Consider the following 23,867-nt stretch of genomic DNA (forward strand, 5'->3'; position numbering starts at 1 on the left):
TTTTTGTGTCTTTTGGGTAGATACCTAGGAGTGGGATTGCTGGGTTGTAGGGAAGCTCCATGTTTAGCAGTTTGAGGAACCTCCAAACAGTTTTCCAAAAAAAAAAAAGGAAGATTTTTTTAAAGTTTTCTGTTATTGTTCCTGAACTTGATTCCAGGGGATTCCAGGGTCTGCCTAATCATCATATAACACCTAATTCCTGTTTAGTCTGAGGCTAAGACATTATCATTCCTGCTTGTGAGATTAAGTCAAGATATGTTATCCCAGAAACGTCAAGCTTAAGCTTCTAGAGGTTCATGGTCTGTAGCCTTAGCCTTTGATGTCTTTTATGGTGAACATAAAAAACAAAACCACAGGGGAAAATGGCCTGCTCAAGTCACCTCACTGGACTTTGTGTTATCACCCCCAGATGGATATCCAGGTTTCTTATTGTTGGAATATGACTAATCACTTAGGATTTGATGATATTTACTGTATGAAAAATGCTTAGAATAGTACAGAAAGCAGGAAGGGTTAACTAACATGATTATCATTTTATTAGGGACTCACGCCTCCCTTAAACTCCCTTTAAAATAATTAGCAGGTTCCAGGAACAGAGAACTTCCCCTTATGAAGCCCTATCCAAACAGGAAAGCACTGGGCAGAAGTATCTAGCAAAGCCACGAAGTGGGCAGCCTGAAGCATTTTTCTGTTCTGCCTCCAATGGACTCGGAAATAAAGTTCAGCTTTAATGACTACTTTGCATGTAATAAAACACTGGTTTCGTGACTCCTGGGATACTGCGTGGGCAACAGTCTCCCGGTCCCCTCAGCCCCCAGAGATAATGAAGGTGAAGAATCCAATTTGAACTCCATTGGAGAATGGCAGGAAGGCCAAGGCTACCTCTGGCACCTGGAAAACCCTCCCTATAAAACAAGGACACTGGTTATACCAGTTCCGGAGAGTAGAAGCTGTAAGGTATCAGCATAGGGCATTTATAGATTTAAAATGCACAGTTTTCCACACCTATACCAGATCAACAGCTTTGCTATCCTGAGGGCTGTTCAAGCTGCATGGAGTTTGGAAACACATTTTGGTTGGGTGGAAAATTCACTTGGAATACAGGGGAGGAAGGTGTGGAAAGGCATGGTGGTTCTTTATACTTACTATTTCCAGGCTGTGATGGGGGTGGTGTACTGACACAGGAAGGTCTGCACAAAGGGGTTCCAGACTGCAGAGGTAGAAAACTCTGGGCCTTTCCACATTGGGAAGTACTGGCCAATCCTATCCTTAGCACTTGTCTCAGTATGAGTTACAGTGCCCTGTCCCCACAAGAAAAACATTTACCAATCAGTTTCCCACAGAACAGTGGAAAACCAGCAAGGAGGATATGCCTTTCCTTTTTACATAAGCCAAATAGCTAGGGAAGAGTCTGAGCGCCAACACCCCTCCCCTCTCCCAAGAAACCCAGATCAGCTGTTTAATGTAAGAATGGACCTGGGGTGTGAGTGTGTGCGTTTGAAATGAAACATGAGATTTTGGAAACATGAGATTTTGGGCATTTGTCAGTCAGAAAAGTACAGAGTTTGGGGGCCAAATTGATCTGCATTTGAATTCTATATATTTATGACTTCTTGGCTAAGTGACCTTGAATAAGTATCAGTTTCCACCTCAGCAAGATGGGAAATAATGGGACTTACTTTCAAGGCTGCTGACAGGACCACCTGGCACACAGGCACTTAAAAATATTAGTTTCTTAAAACGGTCAGGTTATACTGTTGACCAATTTACTGGAAATAAAAGGGTAGTGGGGGAGGACAAGTTACATTCAGAGGAAATAAAGAATTATTTTATGGGTGTCCAAAGCTTTTAGGTTCCCTGAGAAACCCTGACTTTCCTGGGAAAATCCTTGCCCTGGGAAAAAAATTAAGAGATTTCAAAAGCTCATATGCATTCCCACGTCCCATAGGGGAGCTGCCAGTCACCAGGGTTTGTTTGGGTAACCTCAGAAGGAGGCCGCACAGACCAGCCTCCTCCCAGCCTCCTGCAGACATATAATCTGGGGTTATTTATGCCAGCGTTCCTTCCCCAATCAAAAACTCTCTGACCTGGCTTGTATTTTCTTGACGCTTTCAATTAAGGAAATAACAAAACCAACCCCTGTCCTATATCCATGGTTAGGTCTGGCAAAAATGTACTCAGCTAATTATAAATTTGGTCCTGGCTGTTTTCTTAAGATGCCCTACAGGCTTGGGTGTGAGCAGTTATAAAAATGAATGAGTACAACTATTTCGCAAACCAGCCTAACAGTTTAATTCACATTACCTCTCTAGTTTGTCCTCATCACATCAAGCATTTGTATTGTAGAGAAATAGTTTCCACATGTAAGAAAACATATTTCTAAGCAGCATCAAAATGGCCCCAGTTGAGGTAACTTGAGTATGAAAACATGACTAGGTCAAAGTCAAATATTCCTTATGTAGTATCCTTTGCAAAGTGACATCTTTTCAGTTAGACAATAATTATCTTTGCTGCTATACATGTGGAAAAGTGGACAGGATATCAACTGTTTTGCAAACAAGTGAAACAAATACTATAGAATACAGAAAATTCTTTAGGGGTTCATTTGGTAGTAGAGTGTCTCCCTTTCCTTCTAACTCAGCACAGTCACCTGAGAGGTGTCATCTGCTCCTGGGATGCCAGATACCAGCTCAAGTTCAGACTTCCTTCCTGAGTTTCAAATCTGAAGGCTCACTTCCCACCACATGCCTCTACTTACATGTTCATTAAGCCAAATGACCACATTTGGTCATTTTTCTCTGGTCAGGTCTTGCAGATTTACTCCCTCTTCCCAATGCCACCCATTCCCACCCCCACCCCCCATTCAAACCCACTATCCTTTCAAGCCTCAAATATATACCCATTCCTTTCAGCTTTCCATGGCCAGAGAAATTATTTCTAAATTACTTTCAGTGCCCTTTATATTGTCCTCAGTCTGAAGTTGAAACTTCTTAGTGGCATAACAGCTAAGAAAATGCTCCATTAGCATCCCAGATTCCTTTCTCCTACTACCTAGGTTAGTCACTTTGAATGTAGTCCATCACCCCCAACTCCAGCCTTAAAAGATGGATACAAATTCATGCCCTGGAGAGATGGCTTTGGCCACTTGATACCATCTATACAGTGAGGATGTCTGTCTCCTAGGTTGTGAGGATTAAATAAGATAACATTGGGCCCTCCCTGATGGGGGTTAAAGCACAGCACAAGAAGCTAAGGCCACTTCAGCAGGAGTTTGATCCCCGCCCCAGAGGTGACCCACAGGGCGTGGCAGACCTTTCCTGACATGCCTGCTGCTCCCCTCAGCAGTGTTTGGCTCCCCACTCTGTCTCTGGTGAATCCTCTCACTGCTCCTGCACTTCTATTCTGTACCCCAGTTCTGTATGCATAAATAAATAAATCTTTTAAAAAAATAAGATAACATGTATGACTTGGTCAGCATAGCCTTGGCATGCAGTAAGCACTTAGTAAATGCTGACTACTACTTTAAGGTTGCTACTCAAGGTTACTGAGATTTGCCGTACTTAAGGGTCCTTGCTTCCACACCAGATTTAAGGTACCGCTTTTAAACTACATCTGCAGTATTACAAAAGGGCTTCTTCTCCTCTGGGCTGTAGATAGGGCCTCTTCTCTTGCTCCCACAGCATGCTGTGCATCCAGAAACTACTGACTTCTTATCTGTACCTCTCTCCCCCCACACTTAGACTAAAAGGTTCCTGAAGCATCTAAGGACTGCCTCAGTCTCCTTGACATCTAAATCATGTCTTTACACATGAGACATGTAATATATTTGCCCAATGATGAATATCATCCTTTCTCCAAATACTCCTACCACCCCAAATTTCCTTTGTCACTCTCACCTCTATACCACAAATGTGATCTACAGTTTGCTCAATTTTGGTGGCACTCACTCCCCTTAGTCCTATGCATGCCCTTCAGGAAAAAGGGTATTCCTCAAGTTTGATCCAACAGATCTTCCAAGGACAATGTGAAACTATTCCCAGAATGGGATTGAGGGGCATCTTTAAGAGAGATGATCCTTAAAAAGGTATTCTCTCCTTTCCCACTCTCTCAAATATAATATGGGTTTGTACTAATGTTTTTCTTCAGAAGCTTAGTGGAGAAAAAGGTAGATAGAATTCTAGGAGCGAGAAGCCCAAGAATTCTCTGTCCTGGCCTAGAGTTAAAGGATTATGAAATACAAACACAATGTCTTTTTGAGTTCTATATCATGCTTGGCCAAATCTATAGGGACAAGAGAACAGATGGGAATATTGGCAACAAAGCCAAGAGAAGACAAACTACACAGTGCTTATTTAGGAATAATATACTCTATTTCATGTCTCTGGAGATTCACTCAAGCCTACTTTACCAGCACTACAAAGGAAGCCCACCAAGAACAAGGAATGAATAGCATCAGGTACTGATGTTACCAAAACAGAACCATTGTACCCCTGAAACTCCTAATGCTAAAAAGACCACTTGGCAAAATAATTTTTTTTCTCCACCAAATATTTCAAAGCACATATTAGTTTCTATACACAACAGTAATGATGGGAGGGAAAAAAAAAAAAAAAACGACCAGACACACAGGGCAAATTCATTGCCCTTAATTTTTCAGTAAAGTGGGAAGGCAGACAAATAGATAAGAATTATCCCATGTGGTAAGTACAACACTTGAAGTTTATATAAAGTATACATTGGCAAAGCTGCCTTGAGTGCTGGGTAGGGTATCAATGTAGCACAGAATAGGTGGTCTTCTCAATCACCTCATCTAGTGGTGATGATATTTAAATGTGAGTCATAGGATGAGTAAGAGAGCTTTTTAGGAAAGAAAAGGAGAAGGCATTATAGGCACAGAGAGCTACATGGATGACAGGTCAATGAAACTAGAAAACAGTCTAGCCTTGTCAGAGAAATCTATTAATTCAATACTGTAGAGAGAAGAGGCAAGGATGGAGAGTACAAGGGTGTGGTCACAAAGGGAAGAAGCCAGCTCTGAACACTGCAGCATTTTGTGTAAAAGGACATCTAAACAAGGTGATCTGGCAGTAGTGTGAAAAAATAGACAGGGGTTTGTTTGGGGGGAGGGGTAGATCAAGAGACTGAGTCCTACTCTACTTAGATAATTTTCAGTCTGCTTAACTATTTAATCTTCTAGAAAATATCTCCATGAGGAATTCCCTGTTTTTCAAGGAATTTAAATTCAACAGTGAACTAATCCTAAGAAAGGCAAAGAAATCACAACCATCTAAGCTGACAAGTATTAAATCATTGGAAAGCAAAAGCAGCAATAACTCTTCCCCATTTGACCATAATCAACATAGATGTGGAGAGAAAACAAACTTGACAGCTTAGCGAAGAAAACTCCACAGTGGGTTGCTTTGTTTTCTCCCCAGGATACCCTCAGCACACACAGCACTTAGAATAGCTGATTTGATGGTTAGGAAAACCGACCTGCCTCTCTCTAGCCCTCTCTGAATGCAATTAGAAAAGAGAGCTTCATTCACACTGAATCTAAAAATAGATGATGGCAGAGTTCAGACTGACAGCTGCATTCTCATACAGTAACCAGGAAAGGAAAGGGATGGCTAATTTAACTTAACAACTTCCAAAACAAACAATGCCCAAGAAGTTCAGGATAAAGAGAAAACACAAAGGTCACTTCTTCAAAGAGCTGGAAGAGGAATGGGGTCACCCTGTGGCAGTTCATTAGTCCTCCCCGAATCCTATGAAACTGGCTAAATTTTTCGCTTGGATCTGCCCAGAATTCTTCAGACAAAAGCTCCAGCAGATGAAGCTACTGAAGGGATCCAAGCAAGATCGGGTCAAGACTTGCCCTCTGAACTTCTTCATAAGCTCGTGGGTACTCATAAACTAAGAAAATTGTTACATTTTCTAGATTAGATAAATGTGCACTTAACACCAACCCCCTTGACGCTCCCCCCCCCACAACACACACACACACACACACACAAACACCATATCTAAATTATACTCTGCCCAGCCTGAAGTACAAAAATAAAAAAAGTTATCCACGAAATAAACATGGTTCATTAAGGGGGAGAGGCCAGGTGTCTAAAAGGAGTGAAGCATTTCTTTTCCTTTCCTAAAGTGTTTTCATTTTCCTCTTCAGTCTGCCCTACACACGGAGGAGATTATGGTTGGGCTTCAAAAGAAACAAGGACATGCTTGTGGACGGGAAGCAGATTCTCTCTGCAGCTCTCCCACAGATCTGTGTTGGCTCTCAGGGCTGCTGCCAGCCAGCTAAATGTCAGATCCCTGCAGCCCAGCATTCCCGCGCACGCTACCTCCATCGCCCTGGTGACTAAGCTGTTTCAACAGCTGTGTTATTGCTGGAGTCAAGCCAGTGTTATTCACACAGAGTATTTGTTTCGTAGGCTTATGCAGGGAATTATTGCATTCGGGGATTTGGGGTTCTATTTGCAGCTCAGATCCTCTCCTTGATCAATCAGCCAGGGCATTCCCTGAACAGGAGCTGCAGGCAGTAATGGAAAAAATATTGGGCAGCTGCTCAGGATTCCAGAAAACTGACAAATTCTTAACGACAAAGAGAGGAGAGAGGTGTGTATGTCTGTGTGAGAGAGAGGAGGAGGAATAATCAAAAGACATGATCCTGACCCTTGACAGGGGGTGGGGGAGAAGGGGGCAATGAGGGACCCACCTCCCCATCAAGCCTTCCAGTGTCCTTCCCTCAATAAATACCAACCCCACTAGCAGGACTGCTGACCTGAGTCCTTTTTCCACTCTTTCCCTCCAGCCATCTAAGTCAGTCTTTCCTTTGAAGAAGGACTTCTTCATTTCAGGTGATGTCCAGCACCTTTTTTTACCTCTGTCAGTTGGTCTCTAGTCACTTCTCCCCATACACTTGCCCTTGACTGTGTGTGCGCATGCGGGCTCCTCTCCATCCAGGCTTTCCCACTCTCATCACACCTGAAGCAAGTTGGACCTGTTGACTTGTTCAACAGCCCCCATATCCACTCCATATTTCTAGCATCTTGCTGAGCAGGAACTTGTCTCCCTCCATTACTACTTTCTGAATAAGTCAAACTCCCTCACAGTGAGGATGCCTGGAAAAAGGAATAAGGCATTGTACCTGTAACCCTATTTCTTGTGGGCAGGGCCAATTTCCATTTTTAGCCCATTCTTGGATTCTTGGCTGAATCTCTAAGAGGTATATTAGCCTGCTCCTAAGTTCTCAACAAGATCAACTATGTGACATTTTCTGAAATTGAGAATAGCACAGAAATGAGGAATGTATTTCAAGGAACACAAGCACATTAAAAAAAGAAAGTTTCTTTTCTTCTTTCAAATAAAGTACCATTGTTTTACATCCTTGTTTGTATCTTCAGAGTACAGGATTTCTCTCAGATGTGGTCACTGTAGGTCTCCTACCACCAGAGCACCTGACTCACTTTCTGCCACATCTGCTGTGCTCTTCCACTTCCCTTTCTCATCCCTGTCCTGCCCTCTTCTGCCCTGGATTACCTTAATTCAGATCTGTAGTTAGCTTTCAAGGGTTGAAAACCATGATTCTTAAAGCTCATTATTTTGTGTCTCTGCAATACAGATACTTCTGCCACATTCAAATGTCACCTTAAAATAATCATCTGAAATCTCAAATGGTAAAACAGAGGCCGTGGTCACACTACTGTTGTGGTGTGAGGCAACATGTGAACTAGGTTTGTCTGATCTGCTCCTTTCTGTCACCGAGTCACAAGTTAAGAGTGAAGAGAACTGTTGCACGCTTGAGGAAAGACACAGATTAGCTATACAGTTTGAGTGACTAGCATCACAGGGCATAGTCTTTCATTAGATAATGAAGTTAGATCCTATTAACAAGGTCCTTCCAGTTCCCACATTTCATGAAAGTAGACAGAAATTTAAAATACCATGGCTGCTTAAATGTTTTCTACATTTGCGACACTGTGGCAAAAACAAAGGACAAAAACAATCCCTGCCCTCAGGGGACTTACAATGACATGGAGTGATAAGAGAAAAATTTGGGTTTGAGGAATTATAAGAGTAAAACAGTAACAAACACAAAAATACCACAGTGCATGCCAGTGTGGGACAAAAAAACACTATCATAACTATGAGGTCAATCACGCCGTGTAACAATGGCTTTGCCACCACCTTTCCCTAATATCTTTGTGTTGCTGGCAGAAAAAGCCAGTTTCCAGAAGGGATCCCATCGGTTTCAAGAGAAAGCTTTGTTTCTGACAAGTTTCGTAAAGGAAAAAGTAGGCTAGCACAAGCTTTTTATTTCCAACCCACCTTTTCTTCGTTCCCATGAATGAGGAGGGGATACAAATGAGAACAAGCAGCCAGGGAGAAAAATAATATGGCTGGTGGTTCCTGACCTCTTGGATTCCTGCCGTCAGAGAAGCCCGAGAGGCAACATTTAATTGTGGAAAAACCAGCCTTGCTCTCCTCTTATCTTTTTCCTCTGTGACTTAAACCCACAATTACTGGCAACCCCTAGATTCCGAGTCACTCAGCTGGTGGTGGCAACGATGACTATGTCTGTAGCTGAAAAGCAAAGGGGAGTCAGATTTTACCTGTCTCGGAAGCAGCTGCTTGCGACGGCAGCCCTAACCCAGCTTTGCGACTTCTCCCATTAAAAAGTTCACAGATGCCCTCCTGTTGGGAATACCACCATGGGAGAAGGCCAGACGGGGGAACAAAGACGTGTGATTTCCAGCTGCTGTATAATTCAAAGGACAAGCCACAAGTTCTCAAATCCTGAATTTTACATTTCATATTAGTCCTAAATACATGATTCTCAATTTCTTATCTTCAAGGATCAAACTCCAAAATTTCTTAGCTGGGTCATAAATGCAAACAAATCACTGCCTGCTCCTATATTCTTTAAGAGCTTATCTCCCCTTATGAGTGTGGAAATCAACAGCCTAATAAAATGGGTTTCCTATCCATCTGTTATTTTGCAGTAACCAGAATAAAAAAAAAAAAAAAAAACATCTGTTATTTTGCAGTAACCAGAATAAAAAAAAAAAAAAAGGAAAGGAAAGGAAAGTCTTAAAGTGTTGAATTTCTTACCTGCAAACCATATGACTTGAAGAAGTAAATCATTCAACTTTCATAATTTCAGTTTGCAGAATTCTAAGAGGTTGTCTCCCATATAGCACTGCTCCTATCTTGAACTATTAGTCTATTCTAAAACATTTTAAATGCTCAAATGTCCACAAATACAATTAATTCATGTCTTGTAGGTTTATTCTCTGAAGGATGCTGCGAACTGTCTACATGTTTTATTTTAGGATGTTCTCTAATTTCTTAAGTATTGATTATGATGCAATTCACACTCACAGAAACTACCTATACTAAAAAGCTGAAGCTCTCATTTTGAGATATATGAACCTCTGAAGTCCATGGATGAGCTTCAGAGCTTCAGTTGAATATGAATACAAAATGTGTGACTGACACCTATGCACATTTTTCTTCCAAGGTTAAGGCCCTCAATCCAAAGTTTAGAGCCACTATCCTGCAGGAAGGAAAGACCTGTTGCCAGCATCCACCTAGCTCCTTGTTTTGCACACTCATCCCTGTGGCTTTCCAATGGGTTTCTGTCTATTCTCCAGAATGCACTCCTCCTCTCGGCTTATTCTACTGAGCATTTACTATGCGCCAGGTACTTACTATATAAAAGCTTTATGTATGTTATTCTAGTTTCATCCTTCAAACACTTCTACGGAAAATACTACTATTATTTCTCTTGTAGGTGAAGAAAATTAAAGACAAGGACGTTAACAAACTTACCAAGGTCACATAATTTATAAGAGTTCAACCCCAACACTGACTTTCCAGAACAAAATAATGCTGCTCTTGAACCATTTCTTTGTCCCAAGAGAGAATATAGGCACAACTTTCAGCATCTCTTGTAAGGCTCTTCAATTCATGAATCAAAAAATTGCCTTCACAGTGAATTAAACATTTCCCCCCTTCTGTGTTTATGGAATACTTCAGTCACTAAACACAATACTTCGGGCACTGTAGCTTTCTGTTTCTTTCTCTCCTGAACTAGACTGTGAGCTCCTAAGTAACTATTTTAAGTACATGTGGAGAGTTTCCTGTGCCTGGGACACAATGATGGCAAGATGCAGTCCCTACTTCAAGAGTCAATAATACAGAACAGAGAAAATAAAACAAAAAAGGCCAGAAGGCTTTTTGAAATTGTATCCTGAAGGATAAGGACATCTCTTTATATTTTAAATCCTGAGTAAAATAATAGCTCACAAATGACTGCTGAATGAATGAAGTTCGTTGGGAAGAGGGCCTCAGAAGCTGGACTGTTAAATTAAAGATCTACCATCTCTTCATGAAGACTCTTTGAGGTTATTTATATACTGACTCACCTAAAAACTGCTTCCTGTGTTGGTGTCTATGATACATTTTTTAATGTCAAACTAAAAATACACTTCCAGTACACCGATTCTGTCTGCCTACCCAAAGACTAGAAATGAACACAAGTTGCCATGTAACAAAATAAAAGAAAATCCACTCATTTCAACACCAAGCTCACCCACTTAACAAAAGGGTGTCCATCTCTACTGAAGGGCATCCTCTAAAATTGTTCACACTTGAGGGTCTTTGAAGTCATCTATTTACAAAGCTAAAGGAAAACTTGTGAGCATTTTATAGAGTTAAAGAATCTTAAGTGAGTCATGGACTCACTACAAAACAAAATTAGAGTAGATCGGGCTTTAAGGATCACCTCATATAATTTCCCTGGGCACAGCAGTCCTAAGTACATGTCCACTTACAACCCCATATTTCCCAGCTAGGACACTTTGTACATATCTTCCACTTTTAAAATTTATTTTCTTACATAATTGTTAATTTTTATGCATTATTTGATATCTCCTCTCATACTGGTATGCACACATCATTTAAATTCCCTCATCCTCCATCTCCTCCTTCTACCAGGGAGAACTGATTAATGAGCAGATGGAAAAAAAACCAAACCAAACAAAAAACTAAGATTGTCTTAATCAGAGATAATTTGGTTTCAAGTAACAGGATTTTACCTACACTGGCTTAAGCAGAAATTAGCTGGGAAGATTCAAGATTATCTCAAGAAAGTCAAAGGTAGAAGGTGCTGACAAGCTAGAAAGACTGGAACCAGCGAGAAAGAGCTGTCAGGAAGAACACTTGTAGTCAATCATAATTACACCCGACGGTCCTTCTCTTCCACTTTTCTCTCTGTATATGTTTTTTTCTATTCAACATTCTCTGCTTCTCTAAGCAACTGGTGAATGAGGGCTGACCAAGTAGCCTTCAGGACTTCTCAGTTTTAAGTACTGATGAAGGTTGACCTAGAATTATTGAATCCCAATTTCCACTAAGAGGGGAAACTGATTATTTCTCCTTGGGTCAAAAGTCCACTCTAATCTAATCAGCTATAACTAAGGGGACTGGTCCTATGGCAGCTACCAATGCAACAAGCATGGCAAAGGCTACATTGAGGAAGGGGAGATGATTCTAGAAGAAAAGGGTCTAGGATCAAAGCAAATGGCTGCTACAAAGACATCACTACCATTCAATCCAAGCTATCACTGTGGTCATCATGATTTCCCTTAACCAGCTCTGCTTGATTACTACCAGAGAAAGGATACGATACTCACAACTTAAAGAGACAGCCTTTTCACTGTAACTAAACAACTGTAACTAAATAAGTGTAACTACTAGAACTCTTTTCTATGTGATGGAAACTTTTTTCAGTAACTAAATTTAAATATTTTCAATCTTCCCCCAAACCTTACCTTTAAAGAAGGCATGATCTTGCTTGTTAGGTCAGGCCTGGGCTTTCCTTTGTGGTCATAATATGAATAACTGGTAAAGCAGGAAAGATAGATTCGTTTGACAATTATTTTAGGAAACAACTTGGACCAGAACAATTAAAAACCAGTATTTCTTTTTCATTTAAAGAATAGTACTACCTCTCCTACTAAACCATCACCACTAACTTACTAAAGCAAAAGAGGAACTGGGACTATTTCAAACATCACTATATAGAGTTGGTAGAGATAGAGGGAAATGGTTTTTTCCAATCTAGAGTCCCTGGCACTTTTACAAGCAGAATTTTGTCTTGTTTAACAGAGGAGTTTCCTTTTTCCCACCTAGTTTTCTTTTGCTTTGAAAAACACACGCCAGAAAATAATTTTACTTCATATTTCTTCAATTATGCAAAATAAAGATAGGACTCTCATAAAATAACCTCAATGCGTGCTGACTGACTCACATTTAAATAATGACATAATACCCAAAGTCAGAAAAGGAGTAAAAACACACAAACACCTTATACAGACACTGAGGCAGGGCGGGTAGGGGGACATCAAGGAATCTGCTACTGCTAGCTGCTTGATTATCTGCATTTTTCATTTCTATCACAAGGTTTTTATTTTAGTAACCAGGATATACTTGTTATGGATGCAAAGAGAATCTCCTCATTTATATTCTAAACTCAGAGCAGGAAATGAGACACGTGGGTGAGCTGCAGCTGTGGCACTATAAACAGGACCAGCCTACCTCCTAGACTAGATTCCAGACTGTACTGCATTCCCTGAACTACAGATTGGGAGATCTGTTTTTTTTTTTAAATAGAAAATATACCATTTTAGAAAAGACCAGTAAACTCCTGTTGAAGAATATTAGAGACTGTTTGGTAGAAAACCTATTGACCTGTATGTAGAAGTGTATTTGTTGCTATGTACCATAAGGTTGGTACCATAAGCCTATAAGGTTGGTGCAGAACTAGAAGATCCTGCTGTTTCCAGTCAGCTGTTCTGTAATAGCATTAGGTTTAAGGCTTTTTTAAAAATCTGGTAAATTAAAAGGTTAGTTTTAATACTCTGAGATAGAGTGTCCAGTTGAAAATCTGGCAAAAGTCACAAGCTCTCTTAGTTCAAAAATGCATATAAGTAAAAATGACTAAAATTTATGTATAGAAAAGTGTGAATTCACTTGGTCTCTGAACTATACACACAGGCTTCCTATCTGCAGAGTATTACACCAGTGCTCAAGGTCTTCAATTCTTCCAGAGTTTGAAGTCTTCAACTGCATAGCAAAGCTTAGTAGTAGTTACACAAATAATTCACCACTACAGACAATTGTTGTGATGAAACTTGAGACCAATCCACTATGATCTACTTTCCAGTGGTATGCTGACCAGTAAGTTGAAAGACAACTAGACAGAAGTTGGAAGGGCTGGATCTAGCAAACTACAAACATTAACAAGAAAAGATCTTGGGAAGGTTTTGAGAGACCCAATTCTGTTTCTGATTTGGATTTTTCCATTTGGAAATACATTAAAGAAGACAAAACCAGACATAAAGAGATCTAGAAAGTTTTGTGGTGATGCTGTCCAAGTAATAAGTTTTCAGGCATCACATCCATATAAAACAAAGCTGCATGCTCTGCGGCCTCAGCCAATAATATGTTCATAATTATTAACTCCAAAATTGAAGATTCCTTTGAAGAGAGATAATCCATGAATGAGACTGATCAAATATCACATCCTTAATCTCCACTATCCCTAGTCACTGAAATATAGCCTTCTCTTATGATTTTAGTTTTCACTGACGTTGGAATTAAGGAGGCATGTGGCTTCATAAGAAAAATGAGAACAGGCCATCTAATCCTCTCTTGAATACTGACAACCTCCCTACCTTTTACCTTTATGCTATATTTTGAGCTTTTTTCTTCCCCCTCCTCTCTCCCCCCCCCCTTTTTTTAGGGGGAGAAGACAGAGGGGAAACTTGAACTTTGGCTATTTCTGCACAAATTGATTCTGATTGTCAACGGTAAAGAAATTTAAAAAGTAACTTTAATCTTTGTGACACCAGGCAGCAATAAAAACTATTCTATCAGAAACATTTCTTACAACCAGACCCTGGAACACTGACATGAATCAAAGGTTTCTTTTGGGGTGGAGAGTGAGGTAGAAATTGAAGTAGAAGGATAGAATTATATTTCTTCTTAGTAGTTTATCAACATTTAAAAAAATGACTATCTGACAAAGTATGGGGGCTCAATATGTGACTACCAGATCGCTGAAACTTGTTCCATCACAGCAGTTGCAGTTCTAAGGGGGGCGGGTGAACCTGACTTCATGGGGTGTCCCATGAAGCTCTCTTTGTTGGGCATTTATAAGAGGTATCTGAATAAAATACAGAATGGAGACAACAACTCTTGCTCATGGCCAGCAGGAAGCTCATAGAAAGGTTCCTTGATTTTCTTCATTCAACAAATTCACCCCTAATCATTTCAGATAGTGATTTTTATGTTCTGCTGTTTTTCATTGTCTTCATGAGGTATCTACTGAAGTCTATAATATTGAGTAGTTATACAACTAGAAGAGTACAATCACTTCACAAAAAGTTAGGAAATCTCCCAGAATACTCCGTCATCCAATTTGAAACCTTACTGGTAATAATATCATTCAAATTATTTTTCAAATAGAAGTATATTTTACATAAACGATCTCCATTTGAGAGTAGAAAAATTACTCATCAGTTATAGAAATAATTCCATCATTTCATCTAGTTATTTGCAATAATGAAGAAAGCCAGTTGTAGGATACAGAACAGGGTTAGGCAAAACAATGATTTATTTCATTACCTAAAATCAGGATAGATGGTCTGACACCCCTGCCCACCCCCGCACACCATTAACTAGTATTTCAACTACCCAAGGGATTTTTAGACCCCTGGAAAGTCTAGATTTACTATTAAAAGATAAATTCATTGTAAAGATTTCTGCCAATGAATCTCAGTGCTTCTATTTCAAGAGTCTGTAGATCTGAAAGCTGGGTAGAAACTTCTCTCTCTCTCTCATATTCTCTCTCTTTCTCTCATATTCTCTCTCTCACACACACACACACAAACACACACACCACCAACACCACCACCACAACCTTCTTTCTTTGATCGCCTCAAAAGAAGCCCTATGGAGAGTCTGAGGTTCTACTAAGTATGTGACTTGCAGTTCTTATTTTATTAGTAAATACATACATCATTAACAGTGGACACTATTTTAGGCAACCGAAACTTGTACTTCACAAATAGATACATAAATTGATTTATTGATAATAGTTTAGATAGAATGAGATATACCCACCCTAGGAAGATATTTCCAAATAACAGAATTTGGTGTTTCAGAAAAGTCTACGTCCACTACACAGATAAGCATTCATTTTATACAGTGACTGACCCTACATCCAGATACCAAATGTTTAAGTTTATGCTCTTTCTGACACTCTCTTCAGTCTATACATATTTCTAAACTCTTTGGAGTAAAAAACTAAAACTTTATAGAAACGCCATGTTACTTTCCTGACAAACATGTTAATCCTATGTCTCTGAAATGTTCAGAAAAAGTTAGCAGTGGCTGACCCAATCATAGATTTTGACAGGTAGGTTTGTATGTTCAGTAACTGGTGCTCACTGAAAAGTCATATACTCCTATTTCCAAGTATCGATATAAATCTGTAGGTTCTCCTCAATTCATCTCCCCACCCTAGCTCTTACTGATAGATGTTTATAAAAACATTACCATTTAAAAGTTGAACTGAGGTACTATTTTTCATATTTGTCACTGAAATGTAAGCTTTAAAAATGTTTAAATGGTAAAAGGCAGGAGTTCTGTTTTCAGTTACTTTTTCAAAGCTGGATTTTTTTCTGCATCGTATACGTGGAATATCTTTTTCTGCATATATATGCAATAATATAATATATATATTCTCTATCCACTTTTATTATTATAAGGTACTCTCTATTGCCATCACTTCCCAGCAAAAAACATCAATCTGAATAAATCTTGGAAATAAGACCTTGGACTATTTTAGAGTGGAAGTCAATGTATTTCTAGTTTCTGAGGGTCTGTCAAGATCTCAAATCTTAGCTAAAACTTATACCAGCTTAAATTGAAAAGTTTAAAAGGAATGAACTTTTAAACACAAATAACTAAACTTGTTTAAAATATTTAGACCTTAGATTATTTTATCTGTTCAAAGACCATTCAAAGGAAGATGAAACTCTGACTGACCAGTTTTTCATTTCATAGTCCAAATGTGAAATCTCTTATTATCTGAAATCTGAAACTCATTTCATAGACTCTCTAGGAATTTTAAAGAAAAAACTGGATTGGCCCTAACTTTTCCTCACATTTGAAGTAATATTGTTATAGTTAAAAATCTTGAATAAAAAAGAGGTCATCCACACACTATAGGACCTTGTTCTATATATATACTTCTAATCTCTTTTCTGATGAACCACTTACTGTTGTGTGAAAAGGTATCTAAACTAATGATAAAATATAAAACATGAACAAGAGATCGCACATATGGACAAGCAGTCTCCTGTGTTCTTAATAAAAGGATCAAAGGGAAACCTAGATCTATAATGTCTTACATATATACATATGTTAATTATAATATTTATAATATTATAGTATCTATCAGTGAGCAAAACAAGCCAATCTATAACCTTCTCATATTAAATTCAATGACCCTCACCCACTGCTACTGCTCAAAAAAAAAAAAGAAAAAGAGGATTCTTTCATCTGGTTTTCTTGAGGATTCTACTATTTCAGTTATTTTATGCATTTATTGCAGAAATTATTTGTTGTCCAACTTGTTGATTTTTAATGTCCCTATATTAATTCCAGGCCCTCATATTATAAGAAGCTTGAGGATTTTTTAAGATAAGAATTTTCAGTACAATCTTTTTCTAGATAAAGGAAAAATATATTTTGGAGCCTGAAGACATATTTGAGAGAGAAAATAAAGACACTGCCATTTCTTTTACATAAAGAAATGTTTTAGTTAAGCCTCACTAACATCAGCATTTTTGATGTTCAGGGTTAATATTTGCTGGGAAAGAATTCATCTGTGAAGCTATTAAGATAGCTAAATAATAAGCTATGGGGTGAGCTTCCAGATATCTAAGCAGTTCTTTGGCCTAGAAGGGTCTCCTAGAGATCCAATTCAATTCAATTCTGACACTAAGGTACACCATGAAGATAGAATCAGATTCCACAAGTTAAGGGCTTAGTCCCATGAAATTGCTCTCTATTTTAGATGTCAGTTGTAAGCCCAGATTGTTACCTATGCTGCTGACCAATCACCTACAAACTGAAGGTTGCCACAACCCCATGCTTCTACTTCAGTTACCTGTACTTCTGATTCACTGGTATAAATGAGAGTCTGACATTTCTCTTCTTTGGTTGAATTAATTTGCAAGAGCACTTGGGAAACCCATAGAACCTAGGAAACCCATTTACCCGTTAGGTTAGTGGTTCATTGCAATAAGGTATTAAAGGACTCAAAAGTCTGATGAAGAGATTCAAACAGAGGAAGTCTCTCCTTGTGGAATTGGGACCCAGTATGATGACATAGGATAGTATTCTATTTCACTAACCCAGAAGCTCCTGGAACCCTCTCCTTTTGTATTTTTATGGCAGTTTTATTACACAGACATTATTGAGTCTTTGACAATTGATTGGTTCAACCTCCAACTTCTCTCCCCTCCTTGGAATTTAGGATTAGGAATGAAAGATCCACCCCTCTATTCCTAATGGGTTCCTCTGGCAATCAGCCTGTCTTTAGGTGCTTTCCAAAACTGGTCTTATTAACATAAACTCAGCTGCGGTAGAAAGGAGCTCACTATGAGTAAGACACTTATGTATTTCACCTTTATGGCTCCGAAACATTTTTCAGGACCTGAAATTAACAGCCCTATTACCTGTATCACTCAGGAAACTCCTAAGGGATTGGGAGCTGTGAGTTAGGAACCATAGATAAAGACCCAATATGCAGGAGAAAAACTTTAGTCACCTGAATGACCAAATATGTTTCTTATGAGCTGAAGTAAAATTATTTAATTTCTGGTTTGAGAAAAATACTTAAGATTTGAGTTTAAAGGAATTTAACTTATAGTGCTAAAGCTGAAAAACTAACCTGAAACTTTAAATATATGCGTTTAGGGAGCTCTAAATATTCAATAAATGTATAGTGAACATAATTTCATTAGAAATGGTAAAAACCATTTGAATGGTTTTTAAAGGTATTTGAATTAGTTCCTATGACTAGGAAAATATCTTCAAATACATTCAATCATAATATCCACTAAACATACTTCATAATATTTTTAGTATAATTTTATAAATGTATGATCACTTCTAATATTTCACTAGAACACATCTAAAGTTCTGAATTATTTTACTAAATTATTTTGAAGCCAACCTCCAAAACCAAATGATAGGTCAATCACCCTGCAGAGAAAGTGGCAGGATAATTTAGCACTTTCCTAACAATCTGAAAACAGAACACTGCTTCCAATAATTGCCCAAGTGTTAGACTACACTCTAAATAACAGTCCATCATAATAACAGGTGACTTGAAAGCAGAGGCATATTATTCTTAGTCAGTTCAAACATTTGAAAAAGCAATCTAATGAATAGAAGTAACATATGAATGAGTACCCGAGACCAGAATCAACTTGAGTGGCAGTGTTACTGATTACTGAAATGTTATTTAAATAACAAAATATTATTTTGGAGTGGAGGGGATAGGCACATTAATCTATTACACAATTCAAGAAATATCTTCACCTGTAACCTCTAACATACTATAACACATATACTACTATGTTAAAGGATGCATGCTACTGCATATATAGCATAGTATACATACTGTAACATCTGTAACATACAGAGCTATGGGCTATGCTAACATAAGCATGATGTGCTATGAACCTACCAAGGGCTCACAGTTTAGTGAGGCACCATAGAAACAATTCAACTATGCAAATAAAACTGATCACACAGACATCACAAGGCAAATGGGGGAGTGGAAATAGACCACCCGAAAATTTGGCACTTTATCATGTGGATTTCTTAGGGGATGTACCATATTTCCTGCCCCCACTTAATGAGGGGTAAAGCTGAGTGGCCAGGTAAAGATCTGTTAACACAGAAGACAGGCAGGTGGACTAGAAAAAGAGCTCTAGTTTTTGCAGCCTTATTTGTACCCTGGTCCTTCTAGGAAGAAGACATATGGAGAGATGTACAGAGAAACTTGGAAGAGACAAGTGACTGAGAGAAATATGGAGAGGCTGACAGTATTAATTATCTTGATGGGGTATCTCATTTTGTCCAAGCATTCTGAACCTGCTTCAAAATCCCTTTCCTATGGTTACCCACCAGAAGTTATCTTAGACTTGTGGCAAGCACAGTGGCCGTGCCTCCTGACCAGCCTGTTTAGCTGGACATTTGCCCACAAGGGGATGGATAATTTGGAGTGTTTTATTGGCACAAAAATATCCTCTCTTCTCTGCCCTCTTTAGGGACACTAATTATATTAAAAATTTTTACACTAAGACTGTATCTTTGTCTTTATGGTAGGATCCCATTTGAGGGAGTCTGGAAGTCCTAGGTTACCCCCTTAGTTGTTATTGTTTATAGAGATATAGCCAGTTAGGGCCCAAATACTTCCCTTTAATTGCCAAAAAAAAAAAAATTAGACAAGAGAATGTGTTCCAAGAGAGGAGTAATCACCATAAACGACTACAATGTAATAGGAGCTAGGTGTAGCAGACAGAGAGGAACCTAGGAAAGTCTTAAAAATTACTACCTGTGTTCCTTATTTCTGCATAGCCCAGAAAACATTTGCTTACAAGATATTTGCTCTTCTCATCTTCCTGTGAATTACCTTCCTTCCCTTTGAAGTGCTACACCCCAGCCTTCTCCCTAGTCCAGGATGAAATACAAACTTCATTCACCTCACAGTCAAGGAGGCTCATGCCTTTGTAGGGTTCCATTTACATACAAAAGTAAATATGTTTTCCTCTTGTCCTGTTTTATGGAATTGGAATTATTAGACCAGTCAATGAATCTAGAAAGGTAAGAGGAGATTTTTTTTTCTCCCCTATACCAGGAAAGGGATTCAAGGTGTGGTCAAGTATACCCAGAAGGAAAAGGGGAGGGGTCTAACATGGAAAACACATGGCAAAGTTGCAAAGGCCTATGACAACTGTGGTGTCTTGAGGGATGAGTAGGTTTCAACTAGGAGGTCTAGGCTGATTTATTGGAAGGGGTTGTCAGGAAAGGAAGAGATAAAGGATCAATATGAGCAAAGGGAGAAAACTTCTGGATATATTTATAGAGTAGAAAATTATTCCCATTTGAGGGTGCAGAGAACAGATGCAGGTTAGCAATGAAAAGATAAGAACTAGAAAACAGCCTTTGGCCAGAAATGGACAGAAATGCCAATTCTTATCTGATAGTCACTGAAGATATTTTAAGTAGCAAACCATGCTTTTTTTTAAGTAAATATTCATATCCTCGCTCCTTCTTCAATAAAGGTATAGAAGAATTAAAAAGAAGGGCTGAATTTCAGATAGAAAGGATAATTATAGTAGCTACTTTTATTTTTATTTCAAAACTTTCAGTTGGGTTTATGTTCTAAGAGCTTTGCATTATTTTATTCTTTGAAGTGATTTGGTTTATTAGTAATTATTAGTCATATTTTACTGAAGAGAAAACGGTAACTCTAAACTTGCCCAAGTTTGCAGAGTTTATAAGAAGTGGTTCAAGGATTTCAGCCCACCTATGCAGTCTGAAACTAATTTTTTAACCTACCTTTTAGTCTGGGCCACAACAAATCCAAGACAGTGCCTGAAATGAAACCCTGGCTCCTCTGAAAAATAGGCCAGCAGGCAGGTAGTCTCCTTCAGTGGTCCCCATCCCCCTGTATTCATGTCCTGTGTCATCTTCTCCCTCAATTGTGGTGACTAGAACTTACTTGTTTGCTTCTAACCAACAGAATACCAAAGAAGAGATGGGAAGAAAACCATCTCTTTTAAGATTGGGTACCCTGAGAGTCTTGAATCATATCTGGGTAAGCTAAGCAAATCACCTGGTTTTGTGGGGAAATGGGTGCTAGAAGCTGGTATTTCAATTCACAGGGGTCTTTTCTAAAGGTGAAAATTTTACTCAAAGTCCATAGGGAAGAGACATGTTGAAATACTGGCTTTCACAGAGACCCTCAGATCACTCAACTGGGGAGAGTTTCACTGAGGTGCTAGAGATGTGATAGAGCTTAGTGGTTGTTAGTACTAGATGCCAAAGTGAGGTACCTGGGTTTGAATCCCAGATCTTCTACTCAAAAGACTTTGAGCATGTCACTGAAATTTTAAGATCCACCTCTAGGAACAGGTGGGAAGAAAATGCCTCATAAGTAGTAAGCAGTTATTAATTGTCTACTAGTAATATTATCATTTAATTGCTAGTTCTGAATAAACCTGAGGAGAGAAATTCCTTCAAGGTGGCAGAATTAGAGGAGAATGCACTTACTGATTTGGTTGTTCAGCCTGAATGCAATGTCCAGCTGCAGGATAAACAACATGAATTGGAACCAAGGACTCATCTCCATGTTGGGGAGGGGAATGTGGACAGAAAACACAATGTCATTGGCTTCGATTTCCCTTGGAATGGCTTCCTCGAAGTCTTGGATCTTGTCACATGGGTTAGAGCCCCAGGGTATTAACCACTTTGTCTTGTGATGGTTTTTACGGACATCCACACATTTCACTGACAAGTAGGACACAGCCGTCGTAGGAGCTGGTGCTGAAAAGAGAATAATAGCGTGGTTTTAGGAATATCATCCATTAAAGTGTTCACTGTCTTTTCTACATTTTTCCTATTGGCTTCTATAACAAGGGATCACTAATACCTGGGAATCCCTGGAATTCAGACAAGGATCCTTTAATAACCTCCAGTATCCCCAGGAGTCTTTACCACTGTGTTTTCAATCAATGTTATTTATTGAAAGAACATATTTGTAATTGGTGCAGTTCATTATTTCCTTACTCCAAACCAATGTCACAAAAGCTTACTGTGTTTCCACCTACTTGAGAAAATGGAGGGCTCTGTGACTTAACTGAGTAGTTTCTGAAGTCAAGACAATTTACTATTAGTTAATCTTGGGTAAATTGATTAAATCTACAGTAGCTTCAGTAACTCCATCTGAAAATAGGATGACTGGTTTTTAAGATCCAGCCAAATGGTTCATTCCTAAGATTCTTAATTCTTAAAATTTTACAGCAGTGTTTCTGATTGATCCCAGGTCCCCACTTAGTACAGTACTTAGTACAGTACTTAACAGAGTGTGGGGTTCAACAGCTGACAGAGTCTTCAAAGGTGTACTAATACATGCATTTCAAGAGGCATCATCAAATTTGAAATATATAACATTAAAAATAATACTCAAATTATATAATGGTTACTTGATTATAATAGAAAATATGCACAATACAGAAATTTTAAAGTTCAAAATAACATATACTCAAAATCCCACTAGAGGGAAGTAACCACTGTTGGAAAAATATCAAGATACTATATAGTCTATGACTGATCAATTAGATTTAAAATTTTAGACATGAATTAAATTATATAACTTTAAAATAAATACTAGTATTAACATGTATTTTGACAAAAGGAACCACAGTTTTATATCTTTTTCTGTTTTACTGTTTTAGAGAAGCAGAGGGCACAACAGCAATTAACACCAAGCTCCAGAATCATCCTGGAGAAATCCTGGTCCTCTCATTTGTAGTCATGTCACTACACACTAGGAAAGTTTTGGGCGAATTAAATGTCTATCTATTAGGTTTTTTGTCTGTAAAATGGCAATTATAATGATACAAGTTACATGAAAAGTATTCACAACTGTGGCTGAACACATGAAAAATATAAATTTGATGTTATAAAGGTTTTCAATATATGTCAACATTTTAAACTACTGGCTGAAAAATAATCACATGACATATCAAATTTAATGTGCTTATATTTCCATTGGTTCTTTCCCTAATATTATTTTGTTAGCAATTTATCCTATTTTATCTATTTTCCAAAATTGTTTATGGTGTACTTAAATATGGAGACATTTTCTACAAAATATAGATTTTTATAGAAAATCTCTTTTCCTTTGTTTTCTCATGTTTTTGTGCTTAAAGAGAACTTCTCTATTGCCCAATAGTCACTTTATTAATATATTTTTATGATTTGATTTTGTAATCTTTTTAGCATTAATCCATCTAGTATTTGTTTTGACATAAGAGATGAGATGAGGCTCTAGTTAATTTTTCTTAAATATTTAAATCATTCTTTATTGAATGAATTCTCTTTTCTTACTGATTTATGACATCACCAGTAGATGTTTCAGAAGAATCTTCCTTGATCTCCAACTTAAGACCCACACAAACTGCTTTAATTCTACATATTGAGGATTTGCATTAATGTCTGATAGTTGATCCTTCCCCCCAATCAATTTCAAAGTTACATTCTTTTGCTCAGTTTTTCATTGAAATTAAATTAAATCTATATATAAATAGAGTGAGAACAGGTGTTCTTTCCAATATTTAGTTTTCCCATTTAAGAATGGTGACCTCTTCTCCATTAACTGAAATCCAATTGTTATCTCTGAAGGTTTTTTATAGTTTTCTTCATGTGGTCCTACTAGTACAACATTCTTTTAAAACATTCTTTTAAAAATATAAGTTTTTTGGTCCTCCCTGGTGGCACAGCGGGTTAGAGCACAGCACAAAAAGGCCTAAGCCACTTCCGCATGAGTTCGATCCCCGCCTGGCCCGGAGGTGACCACATGGCGCTGCAGACCTCTCCTGGCCCGCCCGCTGCTCGCCTCAGCAGTGTACTTCGTCGATCTGCCTGTTCTGCTCCCCACTCTGTCCCTGGTGAAGCCTCTCACCCTCTGAATCTCTGGCCTTTACCCC

General features: G+C 38.4%; 1 protein-coding gene across 1 annotated transcript in view; it reads right to left on the reverse strand.

Moving 5' to 3' along the window:
• The window catches only part of WLS (wntless Wnt ligand secretion mediator), a 99,349-nt gene that overhangs the window by 39,258 nt on the left and 36,224 nt on the right, over positions 1–23,867 (reverse strand). Inside the window, exon 3 of the mRNA XM_004679105.2 lies at positions 21,430–21,702. Within this exon, the coding sequence (XP_004679162.1) occupies positions 21,430–21,702 (273 nt within the window). The remainder of the gene's footprint in view (positions 1–21,429; positions 21,703–23,867) is intronic.

The sequence above is a fragment of the Condylura cristata genome, unplaced genomic scaffold, assembly GCF_000260355.1.
Source record: "Condylura cristata isolate star-nosed mole 26May11 unplaced genomic scaffold, ConCri1.0 scaffold00008, whole genome shotgun sequence".
NCBI classification, from domain to species: domain Eukaryota; kingdom Metazoa; phylum Chordata; class Mammalia; order Eulipotyphla; family Talpidae; genus Condylura; species Condylura cristata.